We start from the raw sequence: 26,631 nt of genomic DNA, 5'->3' as shown, positions 1-26,631 counted from the left end.
GCCTGAGGAGTAATCAGCTGCATTCTTTAACTTAGTACTTTTCCCTGTGCACCTAGGGCCATATTTTTAAGGGCCTTGTGTCATGCTTGCACCATGCAATGTGGTAAATGCACGATGCAAAGCCCCACGTCATATTGATGAAGTCATACAAAGCCACTTTGCTTGGCTTTGAATAGCTTCACAAATATGGAGTAATGCAACGCGGTGTAAATCGCTGAGTTGCCTTTCTCTGTGCAAGGAAGGCGCTCTATATGTGTTAAAGTGGGGGTTCCCAGGTACTCCATGGTTTTTGACGCATTCCCAGATGCGCAAGGAATGTAAACCTGGGAATGCATCAAAATCTTATGCCTCCCAAGGTGAGGCATAACAAGGAGAAATATGTTTATTTATCCTCTTTTTTCCTCTTTCTCTGTGAGCTGCATTCCGCAAAACACAGAGAAAGAGGAAAAAGCCTCTATGGATTCTTTGTGTGCAGGAAGGTACCCCTTCCTGCACAAAAACATCCTGCCAGTAACAATCCTGTCTCTAACCATGCTGCAAGAGTGCCTGCTTAGCACTAGACTGTGCCTGCTTAGCACTAGATTGCTAAAAGTGTTCAAGTGCAAGGGGAAAGGAGAGGAATGTACCGTGTTGGATAAATATGATGCATTCCTGCCCTTTCCCTGTGACACAGGACAGCACAGAAAGGTAACTTGCGGTGCTTCCATTCTGGAATTACGCCCTTTAGACACTCCAAAGCATAACTTTGGGTCACAAAGGGGCATTTGGCCCGTTTGCGACCGCAAAAAATGGGTGGACAATGTACTAACCCTATTTTGTGAGTCGCTAATCTATTAGCGACACGCAAAATAGGGTTAGCGACTCACTATTAGGAAGGGCTATACCAAGGCCATCTCTTCCTAATAGCGAGTGCAAATGCCATATATGAGTGTTTTGCTACGGCATTTGCGGTCGCAAAAAACTCACAGTTTACCACCTACTTCAAGTACCCATTCCCCTTTGTGAATGGTTATGCAAATATTTTTCAAGAGCAGGCAGTGGTCCCAGGGGAAACGGGCTGCATTAAAAAAACTGCTTTATTGACAAAGCAGTCCTAAACCTGGTGGTCTGTTGACCTCAGCAGGCCACCATCCCTGGGAGTTCTAGCCATTCCTAAAGGGGTCACAAATTGTGACAGTTTCATTAATATTCATGAGGCATGCAACTTTTGAACCCATTGGGAATGGAAAACAGTTTCTGAGACACTGTTGTACACTGAATTTTGCGACTCACAATTTGCTAGTCACAACATTCAATGTTTGTACATCTGGCCCCTAGTGCTTTAAATAGGCCTGTACTCATCGGTACTGCATACCAGCACTTCTCAGTTTTCTACCCCAGAGTACCGGAAATTCTTCTTGGGCAAGGAGAGTACCAGTAACCCTGGTAGTAACAGGGCTCTGCCGTACGGGTACGTGCAGTGCAAAAGCTGCCAAAAATGAACCTTTCAGACGGAGTGTGTTTATGTGCTGCTCTGGCAGGCAACAGGTAGTGTATTACAGAGATGGGTTACACCTGCAGTGTTACGTTCTAATTGGCATTTCAACAAGAATGAGGATGTGGCCAGACCAGTCAACAGTGGACCTGGGGAACCAGGTTTGAATCCCAGCTTCGACTCATCATCATGTGATTCTGGGCAACTCATGTAACCACCGGTGCATAAAAAAGTGCTTAAAAAGTATATTTTAATGTAAAAATTATGATTTTCATGTAAAGCCCTCAGGACAAATTCCAGCTATATCAAACTGTCAAAAATCAGGTCCTGCACATACTGCATAGAGGCTGATGCCTGTCATGTCTCACAACACACACAAACTCCAAATGTACGTGTTGGGAGTTGTGTGTTCTGCGGCATGGCTGAGTTAGGAGGTGGTGGGTTGAGGCACAGCATACATAAACATGACTGCAGCCACATTTATTAAAAAAATATATTGAAGGTTGCCTCAAGTGCTGATTTGGGTGTTCTTGAATGTATGTGTATGTGCTCATCCCCGCAGTAGTGGCAGAGCTGGAAGAGACAAGCTGGCACTTACTCCCTCTCACTCTCAATTCCAGGAGCGGAGGGATTAGAATGTGGGTCTCATGGTACCACAGTTTACATCTATCCACAAGACTACATCCTCTCAGCAATGCTTCATATTAAACTTTTTGCTGTGCTATACGATGTTTGTATGGTTCAACTATCACATCCTCTAATAGATGGCAAGAAAATGTCGCTATTTTTAAATGCCTGGCTCACAACCACACCCCCAGATACCCCACTGACTGCCCCTCATGGCCCACCCAGTCTAATTAGTGAGTCCCAGCACTTCTTTTATCCCATTTAAAGCACTGACAAGCCCTGATTTGATGGCTGATCAGGAGGGGACAGGCTGTGCTTAATTTCAGCCAGTGGTTTCCGGTGCTCGGCACCAGCACTTTATTGTCTACAGGCTTTTTTAACGGCCTGCCACATGGCGGCGCTGTTTGTTAGATTTTGGTAGGAGCACACCAACAGTACATTAAAATTACTAATACCTGCCATTCAAAGCTATAAGAATTGCTTGGCAGCATATATTAGTCATTTTAATGTATATTTAAAAGTCTGAATTGTTGTTAGTTGTGATGGTATTGTCCTTGGCAGTGCTAGAGCAGGCAATGGGTGGTGCAAGCTGCACCGGCCTCGTGGCAAGGGCTCTTGCAATAATTTTTTTTTTTTACAAATGAAGCACAGGGGAGGGGGAAATAATGAGGAAGGCACAAGCGCCCTTACCTATAAGTGTTTGAATCAGCAGCCCTTGTCTGTGATGGTGGCGTAATCTGTGTGTGCTTCTCCTCTGAGGTTCCACTGGTGTGATGCTTGTAGATCCTGTTCTCTATTCCTTGCATAACTGTGCGATTATCCCATCTGCCATGTGTACTATGGCAGTTATTCAGTTTTGCGAATACTCGGATGGGAGATCTGCAGCAGGCATAGAGCGCCATCCTTGAAGGACGGTTGCCAGTGTATGGAAGCTTACGGGATAAGAGGGTTGTAAAATGTACCCACAAGACGCTACTTCTCTCAGGCTGCAGGCAGGCTAGCTTTATATGCAAAGTTACACCACAAGAATGCTGAATTATGTGTGAGGAAGAGATCTTACAATCAGAAACCATGGCTGTAAGATAGTTTCCCCACACAAATTGTTGCATCCTTGGAATGCAAGTTTGCAGTAATGATAAATATTGGGTTGGTTATGGGGCTGTCCAACCAGTGGCCATATTAGACAATGTGCCTCAGGGGTGCAAAGGGTGTGTGCACCTCGTTTGGGCATGTCCCAGCACAATGGTGTTGCAGAAGGAGCGGCAGATACTTCTGCATCCCCTTCTGCAATACTGATAGAACTGGTGCACATGTAGCATCAGCCCTATTATGAGAGGGCATTTCTTTATTTGCTTAGGGGTGTGCTCCAAGCAAATGAGGAAATCACTTTGCCTCAGACCTTTTTCCATATTATTGACGCAGGCGCAGACGCAAACAGATCCTTAGGAGGGTCATTCACAGTGCACTACAAATAGGTGATGCACTGTCAGTGAGCCTCCTGAAGGAAACCCTGTGCAGGGGAAAAGGGGTTTCCATGAATGCCCCAGAGATCTTCCTATAGGTACGTGCAGTCACTCACTGCACCCAGCTGCAGGGGGATCCCACTCTTTTTAAAAAATGCAGTTGTCATGCCCCCCTGCACAGAGAAACACAGTGTGACTTTGAAACAGCCACTCCATATTTCACTGAATGTGCTACCAACAGGGTAGCATCAATTAGTGGCTGCCCTGAAGGCAGGTTTTTAATTGTAAAAGGGCACACTGTCCCTGTTTGCACCCGTTTAAAGGTGCACCATGGCACCAACCGGGACAGGGTAATTCAGCCCTAGGTGGGTTTGAGTCTTTGCAGGGTCACTGCTCACACATAACACTGTACCTTTAGTCACCCTTACTGAACTGCTATTGAGGATGGCTTGTTGTATATATAACCCTTTCCAAGATGCTGGCTTTTCCAATGATTGTTGCATGAAATTCCCATCCCAAAGGGAGCTACTCAATTTCCTCTCTCATTTACTTTTCAACACCATGTATCAGGAGTTACTGATAAAAAGAGGGATGCATCACAATGCATTTGTTCGCTTAGTTTTGGTCATGTTGAACACTCACTTGCTATCCTTTTTGTCTCTAATGTTTGCTTTACTTTTAATTTGTAGTTGGGTTCCTGCATGGACTTCTAGGTCTAGAAGATCTATCATGGGGTCTTTATTGAGCCTGGTTCATTAGAGCTCTGGCGTCTTGCTTTCCAACACCTGCATTCATCAGCTCCAATGAAAGATTGTCAAGGAGGTTATTTTTGCCCTTTCGACTTTTTACTTCTAACGTAGACTTAATGTGATACTTGACACCTTTCAATGGTGTATATTGGCACTGCTGCTATATTTCAGATAAGTATGGCCAGGCTCACCACCAGAGCTGACAACATTTGGCTTTATTACCACCTAGACCCCTTTCCAAACACAAATATCTATAACAGATCCGACACCTTGAGCAAGCAGACTGCCCAAGTCAGCAGATCTGGGCTCCCTGATCCATCTGGCCAAATTCTAGCATCTAACAATGAGCAGGGGTGTAGTGCGGCTATGTCTTCAATGCAGCATGCCTGTCTGGCCAGAGTATGTAGGGTGGGCCTAGACGGGTGGATCCCGTGGCTTGAAGTGAATTGCCCTGGGCCTGCAGCAAGAGCTAGGTGGAGGCTTCACTGTCATGTGCTGGCTAAAAACCATGCTGAGGCCCCCAAAGCATGACAAATAGGCCTGAACATTCATTTAGCATAAGAGTCACCAAAGCGGATTGCCTTGGTGGCCCTATGAACTAAGGAGAGGCCTTGCCCATGGAGAAGCTCCCCCCGCCCCTCCAGAACACAATTTCATGCTCATTACCTGGCACCCTGCAACACCTGTGGGGTGCAGCAGGTAAACTTTCTGAAGTCCTACACTGTGGGTGGATTGTGTAATAGTGGCCAATGTCCTTGAAGCCCATGTATATAAAGTGTGTGACAGACTCTCTGCATGGGACACCCTGGGAAACCCTGTGATGGTGATTCACCCCTCCTCTGTGGCCTACATGCTATTGGCTGGCTCCCTCCTGCTCCTGGGTGGGGTGCTTTTGTGCTCCTGGTCAGACTTGCCCTGTGCGCTCTCTGGAAGGTAAAATGTGGGTGCTAGGCAGTTAATTTTCTTTCTTTCATCAGGATTCGAATAATGTTGTGAACTTAATCACAGAGGCTGGGGCGGGGGACAGAAGATACTGTCACCACATTGAGAGACACATTTGATAACAGTGACCTAGAGGTTATGGCAGAAGCCCCTAAGGAGTCCACAAGGTGCAACAACCTCAGGACTGTTGGGATCCCGGAAGGGGCTAAAGGTTCTCGACCTGTACTGTTTCTCTTCAACTGGCTTACAACCTGAACACCACCGAAAAATATGTCACTATATTTCATCATTGAATATGCCCATAAAGGACTGATCCTGAGGCCCCCTTCCTGAACACTTCCCAGGTAGTTGACAGTGTGACTTTATCAACCCTGATGCTACCCTCTGTATGCACCATCAAACAAATGCGATCTTCAGAGACCCATGTGCTGTTTCATCCTAGTGGTATGAGATTTGTCCAGCAACAACGATGATCCTTTCTGGTGTTAAAATAGAATCTACATGTCATGCACTTGAGCAATATGCTATTATACCCAGTAAACCTTAAAGACCAGGCACAATTGTTTAGTGACTCTAGCGGCTATTTGGGACTGGTTGAAGGAAAGGAAGAAAGTCTCCTGAGGTAGATGTTTCTGGGGGCCACCGATGTGGTCCCACCTGGAGGGTAGTCTAGTAGCCCAGTGCCCCTTGAGAGGCAGAATAGAAGGTGGTGTTGTCAATACTTGAGAGGCCTCTCACAGACCCGACCAGAAGGTAAGCGTCTGATGGACTCTGAGCATAAGATGTGAGTGCAGGGCCATACGGCAGGCCTTCCCCTCACTGTTTCGTGTCTGTTTCAAGATTGTATTAAGGGTTCTGTTAGGGTTCTACAGAACGGTTTATGGGTCTACAATAGAAACCCCTCAATCAGTTGGTAGGGCTCTACAAAGACAGCTAACAGTGTTACAGAGTTACACTAGTGGAATAATGTGAGGTATTCAAAGTACAGTAACATATTAACACACCATTACAAAACATGACATTAGACTATAACTTAACTATTTAACTCATATTGTTGTCGCACTTCTTTCTATCGTCATAGCTACCAAGATTTACATGTGCATGCGTGACTAGCAGCACATATTTTATCTTTGCATTCTGGTAATTATAATCTTGTTTGTATAATGGGCTAAACAAGACTACAAGCCCCAGAATGCTATTAAAACAAGCATTAGCAAAGCCGAAATGTGTTGCCCATGCAAGAGCTATTGGCTTTGGCAATGTGTTTTAGCCATGTTGTACACCAGCTTGGCTGCTGATCAGCATGGCTAAAAGTTAGTGGTGTAGAGAAGAGTGGCGTGGGGTGGAGTGTCATATAGTGGAGTGGCACAGAATGGAGTTGAGTGTCATAGTATAATGTCATAGAGTGGAGTGGCATAGAGAGTTGTGGCGTAGAGTGGAGTGGAGGATTGTGGAGTGGCATAGAGTAGAGAGGAGTGTCACACTGGAGTGTTGTAGAATGGAGTGTTGTAGATCTGAGTGTCGTACAATAGAGTGTCATAATGTGGAATAGTATAAAGTGTTGTTGAGTGGCGCAGAGTAGAGTGGCGTGGAGTGGAGGGTTGTGGAGCAGAACAGAGTGGAGAGGAGAGGAGTTGAGTGGAGTGTCATAGAATGGACTGGAGTATTGTAGAGTAGAGGTGAGTGTGGAGGAGTAAAGTACTGTGTCGAGGAGTAGAGTTGTGTAGAGTGTTTTAAAGTGGTATAGAGTGGCATAGAGTGGAGTGGTGTGAAGTGCAAAAACGTAGAGTGAAGTGGTATCTAGTGGAGTGCCATAGAATGGAATGTCGTAAAGTCGAGTGTCATAGAGTGGAGTGCTGTAGAGTGGCATTGAGTGAAGTGACTTAGAGTGGAGTAGAGTGTCGAAAAGTGAAGTGGCATAGAGTGGAGGGGCATAGAGTGGCATGGCATAGAGTGGAGAGGGTGAAAAGTGGAGTAGATTGTCTAAGAATAGAGTGGCATAGACTGGAGTGTCGTAGAGTGTCATAGAGTGGGGGGCATAGAGTGGGGAATGCATGGTGCGCTATGGCACTACCATTACATAAAACACATTTTCAATTGACTTGACAATTACATTTGCACAGCCATTTAGCTTTACTGTTAAAATAATAAAGCGGAAGAGCAATAATGTGTTGAAATGGCACCACCCAGTGTATTGCTTTGTTTTGATCGTATTAAAATATTTGTTTCCAACTCTCTTCAGAATTGCAAAGATATGTTGTACATTTGTGCTTTCCTACTTCTAATATATTCTGCAATATTTGCACAGTTCATTTGCAGACATTTACATTTTGTTGTGTACTAGAAACAAGACTTTCCTTTCACACCTCCAGATTGTCAGATAAATCCTGTCACTTTGAAGTCAGAGAAAAAAAGTAAACACCCTACTCCCTCGGAAGACAGAGCCCAATATTTGACCAATGTCTTCGAATGCACAGCAAATGTGACAAGATAAGAAAAAAAAATAAAGGCCTGTTTACAGAAAGTGAGCACTTGTATAAAAATACAGTAAACGGGCTACACTCCATGGAAGGGACTACCTCTAGCTGGATAGCCTAAAACAAATAAAGCCAGCAAAAAGAATGCAAGCAACTGTGAGTTACAAAACACAAAGGAAATGGTAAGCTATGAGTGGAATGCATCCCCACGAAAGCTTTCAGGTTGTCCCCAAGAACAATTAAGCAAATCAGACAGTTGCACTGTAGGCTTCAGAGCACGTAGTCCCGCCTGTACCTTGAAATCTTGTCTGGGCTCTCTATCTCTCTCTCTCTCTGCTTATTTCTCTACTTCATTCTAATTGCTCACACGTGCCTCTCTCTCTCATATATATCATTCGTCTTCTCACTAGTTGTAGTAACTTTCAAGTCTTCCACTACTGAAGAAGGCCTAATAAAGCTTAAACATCCATCCGGTTCTTTCTACCCGTTCTCCACCACTGAAATCAAGGATCATTTTAGTGACTGGGCCCTGATACAGTCAGCGCTTACCTTGCACATGTCCGATAGCCAGCTTTCCTCTCCTTTGTCGATGAAGCCATGAGTAATGAACCGTGTCTTCCTGCTGGTTCTGAAGTTCGAAGACGATATTGATGCTGCATTTTTTGCCGATATTTCCTACAGTGAACACAACACTGATTAGGATTGAATCAAGGCTCGTCGGTAGAGTTTCAACGCAAGATCGTTCTCTAAAAAGTTAGAGAAAGTAAATGTAAACTACTATCGCTGCTTGGTGCCTTTGCAATGCAAGAGGCGCTGCAGCCTCTGCAGATTCTCTTACTCAACTTTTTTGCAGTTTTATATATAGGGAAAACTCGATCAGAAAGAATTGAAGCGTTTTACATGAGAACTAGTCACATTTCACAAGATCACATTATATTTTTAGGCATGGGGAAATTAAGAGATGTGTCCAGAGTCACAGTTTGTTCAGCTGAGGGCGAGGTTCTAAACTCATTCCCCAGTTCCAAAGTCCTTTACTAAACGCCGCTTGATTCTGGGCATATGTTGCTCCTGGTGGTGTATTCTCATTTCATACTCATCCCTGGTTACTGAAAACTTTATGGGGCCGATTCACAAAAGCATTTATGAGCATGAGAAGTAGTAGGACGAGAGTGTTTGTTTTCATACTCTTGTATGCCCATGTGAAATCGGACCCAAATTGCCCAACCCACATTAGTAAAAGCACAAAGAAGGTCCAGTTCTTTCTATTTCTTCTAACTGCATATGAATATTTCTTGAGTATTCCCATTTTAGATGTTTTGGGGTCATTTTTTAAAGGCATGTAAGAGTAATCGAAAGAGGTATTACTTTACTAAGTCAAAAAATGAATTTGCGAATGAGCCCCAGACAGTGCACTGTATTCAGATACATGTTCTGAATCCTCAAACTGTATGGACAAATCTTCCATCACGTCACCTTTCCTGTGGTGTACGTCACAGGGACTGGTGGTAGGACAGACAGTTGGCGTCTTCCTTGATGTTACTAATAGGCTGCAACACTTCAGGTAGCAGAAGCCGGTCCCAGGATGCTTGTTTTGGGTCCAGGGAAGACATGGCTTGGCAGTTCGGGCTGGACTGTTCCCATGAGGCACAGGGTCAGACTGATTTGCATATGGCCCTGTCTGTACTGGGGTGGCAGAGTGGGCTAAAGAATGTTGATGGATTAAACCCAGATCAGTTGACTGGGGGTGAGTGCTTGCAATGTTCAACACTCCGTCCATCGTCCCCTTTGGTTTTGCATATAAACCGCCCCAAAAAAGAAAAAAAAGACTTACCTGAAAGCTATTTGGATTTTGCTGGGTGTAGAGGAGGAAACGAGTATTTATTTTCTCTGGCGACCATGGTAGCGCTCCAATAGGTCTCTCTAGCGTCCCAGCCCATGGACTTTTATCAGAGAAGCACCCTAATCGATCATAACAGACCTCACCTCCTGCAAAACAACGTAAAAGTAACAGAGCTATTGATTAGGCCCATTATTTTCATGCAACTGTGCGACTATTCATATACTGCTTTCATGCAGGTGCTTCATTTAAAGTTATGCAAATCCTCCCTTCTGATAAAAAGCTTACAATGGCTTTTGACAAGCACTACAGAGCCCCTATCCGTCCTCTTAACTAGGGTGGGCGTAATTTTTAATTCCGCCTGTGGAATTGGAGGAATTTAGTATTTCTGTGTTACTCTAAATTCCCCCGCTCCGCCCGCAAAATTAATCAGTACTGTTCGGTTTTATAAACAGGGCTGGAGGAGGGAGCATTCCCCTTATGTTTGAAAAACACTGCAGATTAAACTTTAATCTGCTGTGATTTTTATAAATAGAGGGACAGCTCTCTCTTCTGTCCCTGTTTAAAAATTACTGACTGCACTACAGTGCATACCCCTCAGCGCCCTTAGATACTCTGCAGTAATTAATGCAAAATATGTAAGGGCGTCAAGAGGTATGCACTGTAAGTGCATTAAGCATTTTACAGCGCTATTTCTTAGTGTAAAATGCATCCTCGCATCCATTTTTGGATATGAGGGTGCATTTGCAATATGAAAATAGCATCAAATGCCCACTCTGGCCCGCCATGCAATTCTGCGGAATTTTAATGTAATTCCACGGATTTCAGCTGAATCAAATTCCATAAATTCCACCCACCCCTGCACTTAACATCCTGTCATTTCCCCTGCTTTTCCATGCATTGCTAGGACTTTCACGTTTGCTGTTAATGTTTTCTGTTACAGAGGGCAAGAGAATGACAGAACCGGCAAATGTGGTAGCAAATTGAAGATCTTCAAAAATAAGTCACCAACGTTTTCAGTGATTGGCACCAGTGGAGGGGCATGGTGAAAAGGAGAAGAGAGATTGAGAGATGAAATGGGGGGATATGGAAAGAGAGAGAGAGAGAGAGGCAATCTATGGAGAACAAAGGGACAGCACCACCGGTAGAGTCATATGGCCTGTGAAGAATGGATGCACAGGATGAGGACAGAGTCTGTGTGAACGAAGGGAAGAGGAGGTGAGAAGGAAAGGAAAAATAAAAAAGTCTCCCATTAACAGAAGAGAAAGGCAGAGAGAGATAGTCTCTGGTGGACAACAGTGGAAGCCACCACAAACCAAGGGCGGTGGGGCAGGTGAAGGGAATGTGTGAGGGAGAGCTTGTGGGGGGCATGGGGTGTAGCGCAGGGAGGATGCTAGTAATAATATATTTTATTTTAAAGAACTTAACTAAAGCTGCCGGACGCCTCCCACGTCTTGCCACGCCTTCTGTCCTCTTCCTGGTCCCAGATGTCCCAGTAGTCCCTGGGACAGACTCCCATCCAATACCTGTGCTGCATAGCAGCGTGGGGACTGGCCTGAGCGGGCTGGAAAGAAGCTGAACTCAGACCAGGGAGTCTGTGGGGATTCTCCAGCCGGACTGTTCAATGCAGCCGGGCTGGATAAACCTAAGTGCGCATTGGTGTTTTGGCTGGCAGTCGGGCAACCACGTATGCGAACTGAGGGAGTGCACACAGCACTCATCCCCTCACGTGCCTCAGCCCCACCCCTCCCTACAGCGCTGGCTCAGAGCCGGAAAATGCTAAATAAAAGGATGCTAGAACATCGCTAAATTTTTCATTTGCTGGCTCTGTGTCAGGCAGTGGGGTGACGCTCCTCTGCCATTGAGGAGGAGCTGCTGCTGCTGGTGGATGCGGGTATAGGGAAAGGAGACTCAGAAAGGATGTGATTAATGTAGATGCTGGGAGGAGAAGAAGAGACCATGGTGAAGTCAAGGGATTGCCTGATAAGGTAAGGCCTCTGGTGAATGGAGAATAGGGTGAGCAGAGAACAGAAGGAACTGTGAAAAAGGAGGATAAGATGCAGTAATATCACTTTAATTGATGCTTCTGCCTTAAGATTTCTCTTTTTATGGAGGAATGAGTGCTGCAGAGTTAGGTCACCTCTACGTATCAGTGACACTGACATTGGGGCGAAATTCTCACATTTTCTTTTAAGTGAAACAAAGGTGGCCAAATTGTTGTTTTCACGAAGATGTTACTCTAAGCCGCTGAATACATGCCTTGGAAATAATTATTAACAAAACAGGCAATTAAACAAAAACACATAGAGAGCCTTGTTAGCCACCTCCTGCTGACTAATTTGTGTAATTAGAATGATACATGCTTAACGTCTCATTACATGTGATAATTCATTTGTTAATGCAGATGTTTTATGTTGCAATCAAATTAACAGCAGTCGGGATTACATGTGGCAAGCGGCCAAAGTAACGGATGTACAGCACATTATTAATGAAGTCGGCGATAAAGCTGGCAAACTTCTTGCTTGGTTAGACAAAAGGGAGCGAGCTGGGCGCTGGGTGGCAATTAAGGACCAGCAACAGATAGTAAGAATGTTTGCACTTCACTATGAGACAATATACACCCCCAAGGCTGTGACTACGCAAGAGGAGAATCTGGCATACCTTAAAGATATACAGATGTCCAGACTTGCACCTCACGAGGTTCAAGCATTAGAGACAGATTTGACGCTGGACGAACTAAAACAGGCCATCACTGGGCTCCAGTCGGTAAAAGCTTTAGGTGCCAATGGCATCCCCGTTGAACTCTACAAAAAGCAAGCGTATAAACTCACGCCACACTTGCTCAAAAAGTACAAAGCCAGTCTTACAATGGGAATGCTTCCTAGAGATCAGCGCATTGTGATAATTGTAGTTATTCCGAAACCCAGTAAGCCCCACAGGAGTGCTACTCTTACTGGCCGATCTCGCTGCTAAATGCAGAAGCCAAAATACTCGCAAAAGTACTGGCCGCTAGGCTCCAACCATACCTTACCACTCTCGTCACCCCGACCAATCAGGCTTCATGCCGGGTCAGAACACAGCACTTAATCTCAGACGACTCCACAGTGTACTGGCCCGCATACCAACTATTCAGGAAGAGGCAGTCATACTCTCCTTGGTTGAACATATGGCTTTCGATCTCGTTTAATGGCCCTTTCTTTTCACAGTTTTACAACACTTTGGCTTTGGCTCCAAATTCTGTGCCTGGATCCAACTCCTATACACACAGCCTTTGGCGCATGTGGTAGTCAATGGACGAGTCTCTGCCGACTTTCCTCTAGGTTGCGGGTCACAACAGGTTTGTTCGTTGTCTTGCCTCCTGTTTGCTCAGGTACTGGAGCCGCTGGCGGCCTGTATAAGAAGGGACCCAATGATACGAGGGCTCAGGTGGACGGAGGCATGGGAGGGTCGCATCTCCCTGTATGCTGATGACATCTTTCTTTATATGGCATCCCCCAGATGATCAATAATTGCACTACTAGATATCTTCACATCCTATGGTAGAGTTTCGGGTTATACTATTAACTGGGCTAAGTCGGTCAATTATGTACTGAGGGGCCCACCTCCGTGGCTACCCCCGGGCTGCCTTATACAGGTAGCGGACAGGGGGGTTTAGGTATCTTGGATTATATATTACTCCCCAACCCGCACACTTCATTGAGAGAAACCTTTTAGAACCCCTGAAAAGACTCCACCAAGACGTGAAACACTGGCACTCCCTGCCCCTGATGCTCCTGGGTCGCACAGCCCTGTTTAAAATGATGGCACTCCCCAAGTTTCTATATACCCTGCAGAATACTCCATTCCTGGTTCCTCACTCCTACTTTAAAGCGATTGACGCAGCTGTAAACCACCTTCTCTGGGATGGAAAACCAGCTCGAATAGCCATGCACAAATTGGTAAGGGGCTGGTATGATGGCGGGATTGCCCTACCCAATATCAAAACATACTGCTGGGCTCACAGCTCAATGTGGTGAACCAGTGGTTGCATGCCCCGCAAGACAAAGCAGCCCTTCGCCTGGATAGACATACTCTTGGTGCTGGAGGCGTTCTGGGTGCACTATACAATAAATCCAGTAAAAGTACAATAATGGGGCAGACTGCGCATACGGTACACATCTGGTTCACTGCGCTCACTGCGCTCCAAGCGCTGGGTTGGGAAGGGGTCTTAACGCAACGCACACCACTTTGGAACACCTGATGACTAGGTAGGCTCAGAAATAGCAAAGATTTTGCCCGATGAGACCTCATAGGTATATCAAAGATAGGGGACCTTTGGCAAAAGGGTGGGGTCATCTCATTTTCACAACCTCAGGAGACATATGAGATGGCATCATCGGAATACTACCCTTACCTCCAGATTATACATGCGCTCTTGAAAGTTATTCCACCAGGCACTGGTCTACCTGAGTCCTCGCCACTCGAGGACAGGCTACTGACGGACTAAATGACCAAAAAAGCCATCCCCTGAAATAGCGCAACATTGAAAATAACCAGCGGGATCTCACAGCCGCCCTTCATGAGTAGTGGCAGGCTGAGCTAGGGGAGCTGGATGACACGGACTGGCAGGAGGGCTAGTATTCCCACGAGAAGTGGCAATACCCTCTAAATTGCAACTAGTACAACTCAAAATACTACACCGAACCTATTACATAAGAATAACACTACACAAAATGGGTAGAGCCGACACCCCGTTGTGTCTGAGGGGCTGCGGGACACCGGGTACTTTCTATCACACCTTGTGGGACTGTCCCAAAATTATGCACTACTGGGAGGGTATCATGGATACAATCACACAGGTTTGTGGACCCACTGTCTCCCCATACCCCACGAGATGTCTTCTTAACCATTGGGAACCGACAGATCTTAACCATGCTGCTCGGGACTGGCCGCCTTTGGGTATGACGCTGGCTAAACGCAACATAGCTCAACTCTGGGGAGCGCAGGTCATCCCCACACAGCGGCAGTGGTGTAGAGACATGGATAGTGCAAAGTGGTTGAAAAGGCGGTTTTCATCCACAGAGGGTGCCCCAAGAAATGGACGCGAGTATGGGGGAAATGGAATGCTTTTAGAGGAAATATATGTGCCCCACCGCTTGAAGAGTCGGACCCGGACCTGTGCGAATAATAGACATAATCGAGGTTATCCTTGGGAGACCTGTCACTACTATATGTATAAAAAGGGGGGACATGTGTGACATATGAACACTGTAAATTTAGAATGGAGTTGTATAGGTGATCGGCACAGCTGTGTATTTTGTACATTATTTCAATTTCGGATTTCAGTAATCAGGACTACTTCATGTGTAAAAAAATAACATGTAAAAAAATATAAACACTCCTGTGTATCCAGACAAAAATAAATAAACAGTGGTCCATCAAAAAATCGTGTGACAAATTCATTTAATATTGTCCTAAAATGTTAAAGAGATCATTAAAGATGAAAGGGGAATTCTCTATTACAAAATTATCAATTCAAGATTTTTTTTGTGTGATGCAATTGTTTTCCTCAATCTCAAGTTCATGTTATACACTGAGTGTTCGAATGTGGCAAATGCAGAACAATTACGCGAGATGACTTGAGTTTTATGACCAATTAAAGGATAGGGTGGATGGGGGTGGTCCACCCCGGGCGGCACTCTTTTTTGGGGCAGCAGAGGTGAGTAAGTTGTGTCTGACGACTACCGCCATCGGCGCCAACACCTTCCTCCCCCCTCCCCCTTGCCCCCCACCCGCTCTTCCCTTCTGCACTGGGCGGCAATATTAGGGGCAGATCTGGGTGGCAGTAGCTCTAGCTATGTCACTGCTCCCCATAAAGCCTAGACTTAAGGCTAGAAGGGTTTTCAGGATCGCCGTCTGTAACACAAACTGGAGCCTTCTTTTCATAAATAGCCAGTGTAATTTGCCAATAGCAGGAGATATATAGAGGAAACTTTTCAAACAACTTGTACTATAACAGCAGTATAACATCAGGATTCATATCGAGCGCAAATTATTTTAATGCATGACCAAGAAAACATTCAAATGCTTTCAGCAGGGACATCTTAAGGATTTTTGGGGCCCAAATCCAAACATTATTTGGGGGTCCCTTGTTCTCTACAAATCTGAATTTAATATACATTTTAAACTCAATCACGACATCTGCAACTATGGTGCGATCGTTGGCAACCTTCTTACTTGGACAGCCTATATCTGGGCACTGCCCAGCACCAAACAGTTTCTCCCTGGCTGCCCAGCACCAGTGAAGCAGAAAGACTAGTGGCGTGAACAAGCCACCTGCATATGGTGCAGTGGACTGGTGTCTCATCTTTTGGGCCTGTACATATGGAGGGTGCATCTTTGTTTCATGCATTCCAGTCCCTGTTGTGCTAGGATCAGGGATTCTGAGTCAATTCGCAGTATGCTGTGATTGCACTGGCCCAGCAGAGGCCCCATATGGATGGTGTAGTCAAGAAGGGAGCATATAATGCTGCTCTGCACTGTGCATGGCCTGCACTCGCGGCCTACCCAGGGGCCCTACGTTGGTGAAAGTAGGCTTAAGCTGGACTGCCCCAGAAAATGAGAAGGACTAGTGGTATGTCCAAGCCTTCTACCCACAACGTGTGGTGAAGTTTGTCTGTCAGCACTATTCAGGCATATGATGCTGATGGGTGCCTTTGTTTAGTTCACTGCCTCTGCGGCGTTGGACTAGTATTCAGAGTCCATGGTGTTTGGCTGTGATCACACCTGTCTGGCAGGAGTTCTAAAAAAAGATGCAGTCATAGAGGGAGCACACAATGCCAATCTTTACTGTACATTATGAGTGGGACATACTTCATAAAGGTAAAGGTTGGTGCAATTGGGCTGGACGCATACAGTTTATAATGTTAAACATTTACGGAATCTAACCAGAATCTAATAGGTATTTTTCTTTAGCACTCATTATATATCAGGTAAAGGCTAGAATGTGCGAGAAGCCTGGTCTGGCAAAAAAAGAAATAGTAAGTAAACAAACTGGTTATTTTAGAATTCTATACAGTCAAGGACTGTTATGAAATCCTAATGAGGGGGCCCCTGGGGTACAGCCCTCTTTGCAGGTGCCTTAAAACGTCTCTGATTTTCAGTGAAAGATAGCACCAAAAGTTGAGGCCAATAGTTGTGTAGATTGGATTTCAGGGCCTGTATTACTAAAATGACCTGGGTACTGCTGATTTACAAAAGTGTCAATCATGCATTCAATCAATCAATCAATCAAACAACTTTTATTCGATTTTCAAAGAAAATCATACCGATGTACATTAAAAAAAATCAATCCATTAAAGCAAACATTCTACTGATAAGAAAAAGTCAGGTCGAGGCCTAAGAAATATACAAAAGAAATTACATTCCATCATTAAATTCTTACAGACACAAAACATCCTGCATTTCAATCTAAAGAGTACAGTACTAGCAAGATTCACGTAAGACCCAATATAAAAAACGTGAGACAAAAAAGTACAGTTTGGGAGTAGCCAAAAGTTGCAGATAGAGATAGGCTGTTCTAATTTTTCTATATCCCTGCAGTGCTAAAATGGGTCTTAGAAATTTGTGTTGCACGGTAGAAAACCTAGGACACAATAAACCTATATGCATAGAGTTGCAAATAGAGGCATGGCACAGGTACAAGGAGGTAGGGTGGATTATAAGAGCCAGACTCCCTTGGTGAATACCATGTGATGCAAAATTTTCAGTCTCAATTTTTTTAGAGAGGTCAATGCTAAGGGAACATATCCAGCGAAAGATAGTTCTCCATACCTGGGAATGATTTGACAAGGACGTAGGCTTAGTATGACTGTTTAACTAAGGCAGAATGCCCCCTTTCGGCTGCCACTTTCTGCACAAAGGCCTATTTTACCCAGGTTAGGTCCTTTTGTACAATACCCTGTGGGTCAAGGAACAGGTGCGGTGGCCCAGTTCGATAAAGGACCTCAATGTATCAGATCCATGGGATGCGAGCGGACCTGTCGAGGGTCAAACAATCCTGGAGGACAAGTCAGTTCAGATGAAGATCCTCTTTGTGCCAGACACAGCAACAAAGGTGCAACGAACGAATGCGGATCAGATCTGAGATAAAAGCCAGACCTAATTCCTCATGAACGATCTCAGCTGAGGTGCTCCGACAGACAGACAGAAGATTTTTCAGAGATCTGTTTTCGTTTAACTGCATTGCGTCATTCTTAGTGTAGCCCCAGATTTCAGACCCAAAAGTGACCGTTGAGATGCTTTTGGCCTTGTTGGCCTTTAACTAAAGTGTGGGGTGCTTGTGCCCAATTCACCTAAAAAAATCATGTACACCAGAAATGGGTCTTTGCAGGGTGTTCCTATTTTTCTTTAACAACAGAACCAGTTAAAACCAGCTAAAATCAGAGTTTAAGAGAAGGACTAGGTAAATGAAATTGTCCACCCTGATCAATACTTGTCCCTTTACAAGGATTGCGAGATTTGTTTTTATTTGGACCAGTTACCATAAAAAACGATTTTTTTTAATTAGTAGAAAGGTCCAAATTCTTCACAAAAATGCTAAAAGTATCTAAAAGACATTGCGAGCTCTTGGCAGTGCAGGCCATTAAAACTGCATCATCTCCATAAAAAATGCCTAAATGTTGCTTAAAATCCCCTCCAGCGAATAAATATACATTATGAAAAAGAAGTGGGAAAGGATGCACTTCTGTCAAACTCCCCTTTTGATTTCAAACAGCTAGGTGCATTCACTATTTGAGCCGTACCGGCCCATCGTTTCGAGTCCATTATGGAGATCTCTAATAAAGGCAACCAAGACTTGGTCCACTCCCATGGATCCCAGCTGAGACCAAAGTTTCTCCCTAATGACTTAATCAAAGGCTGATCTGAGGTCGTATTACCCCCTCCCCTCATGGGTATATTTGGAAATCAGGAGATGGAGGTTGAGGTTCTGTTCAACTGCTCCCCTACCTGACCTGAACTCATATTGGACGTCAGAGAGAATAGACCTCTCATCCACCAATTAGGTCAGAATCTCAAAACTGAACCTTCCAATAATTAATGCATTAGGCAGCACACATAGAAGTTACAAAACGCCATTTAAAGATTGTTTATGTGCATGAAGGGACACCTTCCTGCACATAATCAATCTTCCCCTGCAACACAGACACCTTTGCACTATTATTATTATTATTATTTTTATTGGAGCTTGTAGAGCGCAGTGCATCCAACCTATTTGGAGTGAAAAAGACTAGGCTATGGGCTCTAGGGGAGGCCGAAGAGCCAAGTTTTTAAAGCTTTCTTAAACATAGTTTCCGACTTGGTCTTCCTCAGATGCTCAGGCATAGAGTTCCATAATGTAGCGGTTTTCACCGAGAAGGCATGACCACCGATCCTGGCCTCTGCAAAGCGGAGGATCGCCATTAGTTTCTGTTCATTCAATCTAAGTACTCTGTTCTGGCTGTATTTCCGAAGTCTCTGCTTCAAATATTGAGGACCAGTGTCTCTAATTGCTCTATGTGCCAGAGTCCGTGCCTTATACTCTATCCTTCTTTTTACAGGCAACGAGTGCAGACTACGCAAATGGGGAGTAATCTGATGTCACAATGGCACATTGCTAATGAGCCTGGCTGCCGCATTTTGAATACTCTGTATCCTCCTGAGCAAGATAAAGGCTATTAGCGTAGTCAAGCTGATAAGTGACTAATGCATGAACCACGGTCTTCCTACAGGCCATAGACAGGAAGTGACGGAATCTCCGCAGAGCCTTCAACTTCCAGAAACACAGTGAGGAAACATGAGCAGTTTCCGCTTTGCCAGTAAGTTGTGAATCAAACTTGAACCCTAGATTCCTGGCAGAAGCAACTGGAAAAGGAGGTGGATTTAGCTCAGACGGCGACCAGAGTGCCGACCGAGGGGGTAGTGGATTGAATAAAAAAACAGGACCTCCATTTTGTCTGTATTTAATTTTAAGCAGCTATCCGTCATCCATGATGAGATATTAAGAAGACACTGCTTAAAACTGGCGAGAGCCATCTCGTTGTGTTCTCTAACAGAGAACACCAGTTGCGTATTGTCAGCAAACGAGACAACTTTCATCCCACATTGCTCAACAATTGCCGCGAGGGGAGTAAGATAAACATTAAAAAGCGTTGAGCTCAGAGCTTAGCCCTGAGGGAATCCACACATGAGGGGGCTGGAGACATGAGGATGGAGTATCACCTGCTGTGTACAACCCTCGAGAAATGAGCAGAACCATGCCAGGACAATTCCCGTCACTCCCAGATGTTGAAGTCTATTTCGGAGAATCCTGTGTGACACCGTATCAAAAGCTGCTGGACAAGTCCAGCAGCACCACCATCGCGCAGCTGCCCTGATCTAAAGTTGCACGGATAGTCTCTGCAACTTCAAGTAGAGCTGTCTCCGTTCTATAGCCAGATCTAAATCCTGACTGGGAGTCATACAGATGGTGATTCGACTCCAGGAAGTCCAATAGTTGTTTCTGAACTTCCTTTTCAAGAATTTTGGCCGTCATTGGAAGAAGAGAAATTGGCCTACATTTTTTTAGCTCTGCTGGTTCAGCGTCCTCTTTCTTGTGAATTGGCTGGACAAATGCTTTTTTCCAACTGATTGGATAAACCCCAGTCTCTAACGAAGAATTCCAGATAGAGTTCAGTATAGGATTGAACCTAGGGGCTATGAGCTTGAAGAATCTGGCGGGGCAGGGGTCAGATAGAGAGCCTGATTTTATTTTATTCAATTCCACCAGGGATGCTTCCAGGCAGAAAAAGCGAAAAACAGACCACATGCCAGAGTGATGTAAGGTATGAGATAGGAGATCTTCTGGTCCTGAAAATTAAAAGGAGGAATAGATAGCTTGAACTTGTTCTGAAAAAAAGTGGCTGAATCTACACAGAGAGCCGCTGAGGGTGGAATAGTACTCTTCAGGGCTTGTGGTTTAATAAAACCCTAGACTATCTTTAAAACTTATTTTGCGGAGTTGTCGGAAGACTTGATCTGATTAGCAACATAATCCCTAATGATCTTACATTTTAGGCCATGACATTTTCTCTGCACTGCTTTATATGCACACTGGGCCTCTGACTCATAGTTTTTCCGCCAAGCACGCTCCAACCTCTTACATAGGCTTTTCTCCATGCGGAGTTCAGTTGTAAACCAGGGGCTGAGGGTTTACTCCAGGCCAATTTCATAGTCTTAGTTGGGGCTATTCTGTCAAGGGCTGAGATGACCCAATAGTTGAAAACTGAAGCGTCAAGGCTCGGTTCACCTATAAGCTGAGGTGGGGTGTTCTGTAACTCACAACCCATAGATTCAGGTGAGATCTTCCTCCGATTTCTCCTATCCTCAAATGCTGATCTGACCTGATTATTACAGGAAACCCAAGTTAGTTTGAAAGGGACCAGCCAGTGATCCAACCAAGTTACAGGTGATGGGCCCTGTACCTGTAGAGTGTGATCATTGGTAAAAAGTAGATCAAGCATGTGGCCAGCCACATGAGTGGGTGACGATACCTTTTGGATCAAATTTAGCCCTTTGAGGGTATCAGCCAGTAGAAAAGCTAAGGGGCAGTTGTCATTGTACAAATCCAAAATCGCCATCTTACAGGCTAAGACTGAATACTTCTCTGAGAAAATCCTTGCCGCGGAGAGCCAGCCCAGGGAAATCTTCGCCACAGTGCGCGAGCTGGCTTCCTCGGACAGGACATCTCCCAAAATTCCCCCTTCTCAGCTGTTCTGCGATTCGCTTAACAACTACTTTATCGACAAGGTCGCACTGATTAAATCCAACATCCCCCCCCCTCCCCCCTCCTTCTCTGACCCTCAGCCCCCGATTAACAGGCTGACAATTAACGTCATTCCCCCCTTAACCAAGGAGTCCCTCCTCCCCCTTTTGGCCCGTGTTAAGTCAGGATCCCCAGCCGATATCTGCCCTGCCCATGTCCTGCGAAAGATTTTCTCCGACTCCTACCTGCCACCCCTGACTTTTCTGAACGAGTCCCTATGTAAAGGCACAGTGCCTGCCCTTCACAAGGCAGCCGCCATCATCCCTATCCTGAAAAAACCAGGGGCTGACCCTGCTGCCCCTGCCAATTATCGCCCGATTTCACTTCTCCCTTTTCTGGGTAAGGTCCTTGAGACTCATGTCACCCAGACACTGAGCCTCTTCGTGGAGGACAGTGGCTATCTTTCCCCCTGTCAGTCTGGTTTCCGCCCTCGACACTCGACCGAGAAGGTGGTCATCTCGCTCATGGACCAGCTCAGGGAGGGGCTGGACACTAACACTTTCCAGGCCCTCGTCCTCCTCGACTTATCTGCCGCCTTTGACACGGTGGATCATTCCATCTTACTATCCTGTGTCAGGGCGGCGGGTATGGAGGGTTCGACTTTGGCCTGGATCAGCTCCTTCCTCAATGGCCGCACTCAGGCTGTCCACCTAGCCGACTTCTCAGCTCCCCTGCGAGAAGTTCAGTGTGGTGTTCCTCAGGGGTCTTCCCTTTCCCCTTTATTATTTAATCTGTATATTCTTCCCCTTGTGCTTGCTTTACAACAGATGGAGGTCATGGTGTATAACTACGCCGACGATCTCCAGCTGATCTTTAACCTTTCCCCTTCCCAATCTGGAGTTCATTCTTTTCAGTCAGTCATGCTATTTATCCGGGATTGGATGAATCATAACCACCTGAAACTCAACCCGGATAAAACTGAGCTAGTCCTGACCGGCGGCACTGGTAGTCCCTGGTCCCCTGCTTTCTGGCCCCCGTCTTTAGGCCCCCCTCCACTACCCTCCCTTTCTGTCAAAACCCTTGGTATCACCATCAACCATCAACTCACCCTTCACTCCCAGATTAGTTCTGTTGTGTCCTCCTGTATCTTTATGCTCCGAACCATTCGGAAAATCTCCCGTTTCTTTTCTATTCCTGCCCTTAAATTGATTTTGATGGCGATGGTTCTTTCTCGGCTAGATTACGGGAACATCGTGTATAACGGTGCTCCCACCTATGCCCTCCAGCGCCTTCAATCAATTCAGAACCAGGCGGCCCGGCTGATTTTCGGACTGCCTAAATTTCACCACTCCTCACCCTTATTGAAGTCCCTTCACTGGCTGCCGATCAAGGAGCGGGCCTTATTCAAACTAGGCTGTACCACCTTTGAAGCCCAAGCGGCAACGGCGCCTGCCTATATTTCTTCCGCAATTCAAGCCTATCAGCCCACTAGGGAGCTGCGTTCTTCCTCCATGTGTCTTCTGACAGTTCCCCGCTTCAAGAAGAGCCGGTTGGGGGGCTTGAAATTTTCTGTCCTGGCACCTTCCTTCTGGAACTCCCTTCCGCTGGCCCAACGCTCTACTGCCTCCTACATGGAGTTCCGAAAATCTCTTAAAACTTTTCTCTTCCTGAAAGCTTTCCCGGCTTAAAAATCCTCCTACTCCCCTGTCTCTGGTTTTAGTGTTCAACAGCGCCATGAAGCCGCACGGCATACGCGCGCTTTATAAATTCTTTTAAATTAAAATTAAATTAAATTGTACATATGGACATTAAAATCACCAAGGACTGTGAAGTTAGTGTGCCTCAGTGAGAAGTCAGCGATAGCGTCATAGAGCTTCAGCAGTTGGGCAGTCGGTGCATTTGGGGGTCTATAGACCAGCATTCCGGTCATGGGGGAAACCGTGGAGAATTTAATAAGGAAGGACAAGGCCTCAATCAGCCCCGTACTTTCAATTCTCTCATGCGAGATCTCCCAACCCTCTCTCATAATCATGGCAAGGCTGCCGCCTAATCTATTACCAGCCCGGTGTGCCTTGGATATTCTGTATCCCGCTGGAATAGCCAGTGATATATCAGGGTTGGAACCCTCTCTCCGCCATGCTTCAGTTAGAAACATGACATCCCAGGCATTTGTCTTTAGAGTGAGCCAGATGTAATTTGCATATTTTGGGAGATATCTACAGTTGATAAGACACGCCTTGATAGTGGGCCTGGAAGTTGGTTCGGGTACTATGGTAGACACAGCCGCAGGAGTATCAGTATACTCACCCAATTTCACAAGCCCAATATCCAACTTAAATGTGCAAGACCTGCAGTGAAGCTCGTGGGGGCCCTACCTCTTTTCTCCCACCAAACCGAGATCCAGACATGTAGGCCTGGGGCAGCCTGATGTAGAGATAGCAAGCAGCTGCTCCTTGGACCAAACGGTACTGGTTGAAGAAAAGCCAGGGACAGCATGGCTGGCGTTGGCTGCAGTCCGGGCGCATCTTTGAAGAAGGGGGATATACTATGGACTAAAACTTAGCACTATTGTGCAAAGAACTGGCAGCCATCCAGTGATCCCATAACTCCTTCTTCAGCTTTAGCTTCCATTTTATAAGAGAATTATTAAAAGCTGCTCTAGCATGTTGAATGGCTACACTGTCCTGAGGTATACATTTTAGGGCAGCCATTATCTGTCTTCTGGCCCTAACACAATAGGTATCGAACCATCTGCACAGTTTGGTAAGAGCCCCTGAACACTGTTTGGCCAGTGCGTTATTGATGTAAGGACTAATGTGGTATTATGTAATGAGGATCTGGCCTGGCATGAGAGGACCATGAGAGAGTTGAAGTCCTCAGAAATGACACTCTCCCATTTTATTCTCTGGCCCTGATCTCCGGGCGTAGTGAGGCCTAGATACAGATCTGTAAGACACTATTTCGTAAGACACCATTCCCCACTCCGGTGGAAGGTAGCCGAGAGGGGATTTTGGTCACTGGGTGCTTCAAACTGGTGCAAAGCTCGACAAAACACTTTTAAACAAAATAAAATCAATAATAGAGGCAGCACTATGACCTTTTTAAAGTTAGACTGATCCAGGGTATGTTTGGAGAGGAGATTGACCAAGTTAAATTGTGAAAGCAGAATATTTCAAATATTCCCATGGGCGGTGTGCTTTACATGGACCTGAAGTTCCGCGGGTATAGGGCCAAATACGGGATCAAATGAGAAAGAAAAAGGGATTCAATGAAGGTGGGAACCTCGGAAAATAGGTACATTTTCTCCTTCCCATGAATGGGGTTATAGATATTAATAAATGGAATTGGAAGAAGAAGATTGGAAGGTTAAAAAAAACTGACAAAAAGAATGGAGAAGGGGCGGGAGTAAGAGATGGATTACTTGCCAGGTTAAGCTTTACAAAAGTGGCCAGACCTCTGCTCGGGCACACGCTTTAAGACGGAGAGGCATTAACAGTAAAATATATGTATCCTTCTAGAAATAAATCACCAGTGGTGTCCCAGGTCACCTGTAAATTAATGATGTTGAAATTTAGGAAGAAAGTTATCACGTCGGGATCTTCCCGTTTACCCCGGGCACCCACTATATTCCTGCTCAGAATCCTTAAGTGGTCGGGAGATGCTGAGAAGTTGGGTAAGGATGGAGTATGTTCCGTTGTAGATAGTCGGTCAAGGGCATTTAATCCAGTCAGTGCTTCAAAGCAATTATAAAGTGGCAGGGCTGAGGGCTGAGGGCTGTACATGAGGCAAACTAGAGGAAACTACCACCAATGGATGTGGTAAAATCTCCCTCTGGGGACAGGTTCCTAGAAGCTTGGGCTTCTAGAAAACCCCTGAGGCAGTACTGGAGGTGGCTAGCATGGGCATAACATTCCTTTGGGTGGTGCCCGCCCTAAAGTAGTTAGCAAAGTTCAGCATGGAGCTCCCCTCTATCAGCTTTGGGGAGTTCAATATCCACCTGGGTCTCATAAGCATAATGATTTAGTCATGTAAGAACTGGCTATGGATGTTGTGAAGCCTCTTAACAAACAGTGTACCACCTTATCTTAAAGTTGGAGGTATGATTAAGAATCTGTGACTTTAAGGGCGGTGCACATTGGAGAGGATGATCACATAAGGGGTACAGACTGGGGGAAGCTGAGTAACCCCCTGAGTGTGTGTAGTTCCTTGAGGCAAACTATCCATTGGGCAGATAAGTATGCTCTGAATTCCATGGTCAGCTGAGCTGGGAAATGGAGTGGGTCCTTAGGACCTCTGAGTTTTTCTGTTGAGCTGAGATCTGGGGTGATGGGCCAGATAGGGACCCATCAGGGGGGATCAAAACACCACTGAGTCCCTGGGATGGCCAAGTTCCCATTATAAAGAGGGGGAATGAGACACAATCCAAGATACTAGGTGGTGTGGGGTGAATAGAAGAGGACTTACCCAGAATGGGAAGAAATATACATTCCTGGGCTGAAGAGCCCAGTTTTGTGGATATGTCCTCGATCCCCTTTCCTAGACGAGTTTCCTTGACTTCAGGATCAAGGACTCTCTGACTGAAGGCAGATTTGCTTGCTAGAAATGGAAGTGTGATAACTAGTGAGGGGTCCCCTCCCTCCAGTGGGGGCTTGCTCCTTTTCCTGCCTGTTACTTTTTCTCTGACCTACAGTTCGTCCAGCTAGGGTGGGGCCCTCTCTGATCTGGGTTTAGCGCCGGTACCCCACGCCCTCCTATAAGGAGCTAGACTGGAGCCTGAAATCTTTGATAGAATCAGAGGAGGAAAACTCATCGGGTCAGAATATGCAGCGCTTGACGGCTTAGGGGAACTACTGGATTAGTTGTTCCTCTACACTCGAGATTTCTTCAGATAATACCCCAACTGTGTTAGAAAGAAATGAAAGGATAGAAGTGCGTGTCGTAGGACGCTTGTCCTTCATGTTAGTTTACTCCTCTGTCCTTTTTTCCCATGATGCTGAAATCAGGGGTCTATGGGTGGTGAACCAGGGGAAGGGTGGAAGGGGTAAATTACAGATGAAAATCACATAGAGTCAGCATAGGTGTAGCCCTATAGCCCTTCACTGAGCACACAATAAAAAAGGCACGGAATCAGGCCCGACTCCAGGAATTTTTATTTGGGTGGGCAAAGGATGCATTTGGGTGGGCCACTGGGGGCCCGATTTTTCTCTTATATATCTAGTCAGGCCTGCTTCAGGGCCCTCCTTTATCTCTTCTTAGTCTTACAAGACCCAGTAAAACTCACTCTTTTCCAAATCTCTTTCT

General features: G+C 45.6%; 1 protein-coding gene across 1 annotated transcript in view; it reads right to left on the bottom strand.

The window, feature by feature from the left end:
* LOC144753533 (pancreatic triacylglycerol lipase-like) overlaps positions 1–26,631 on the bottom strand; it is a 163,946-nt gene that overhangs the window by 110,376 nt on the left and 26,939 nt on the right. The window contains exons 3-4 of the mRNA XM_078641188.1: positions 9,564–9,718; positions 8,282–8,407 (exon numbers count right to left, since the gene is read on the bottom strand). Of these exons, the coding sequence (XP_078497314.1) occupies positions 8,282–8,407; positions 9,564–9,718 (281 nt within the window). The remainder of the gene's footprint in view (positions 1–8,281; positions 8,408–9,563; positions 9,719–26,631) is intronic.

The sequence above is a fragment of the Lissotriton helveticus genome, chromosome 5_1 (assembly GCF_964261635.1).
Source record: "Lissotriton helveticus chromosome 5_1, aLisHel1.1, whole genome shotgun sequence".
Lineage (NCBI taxonomy): Eukaryota > Metazoa > Chordata > Amphibia > Caudata > Salamandridae > Lissotriton > Lissotriton helveticus.
Note: the sequence above shows the minus strand (reverse complement) of the source record. Positions and strands in the feature narration are given on the sequence as shown.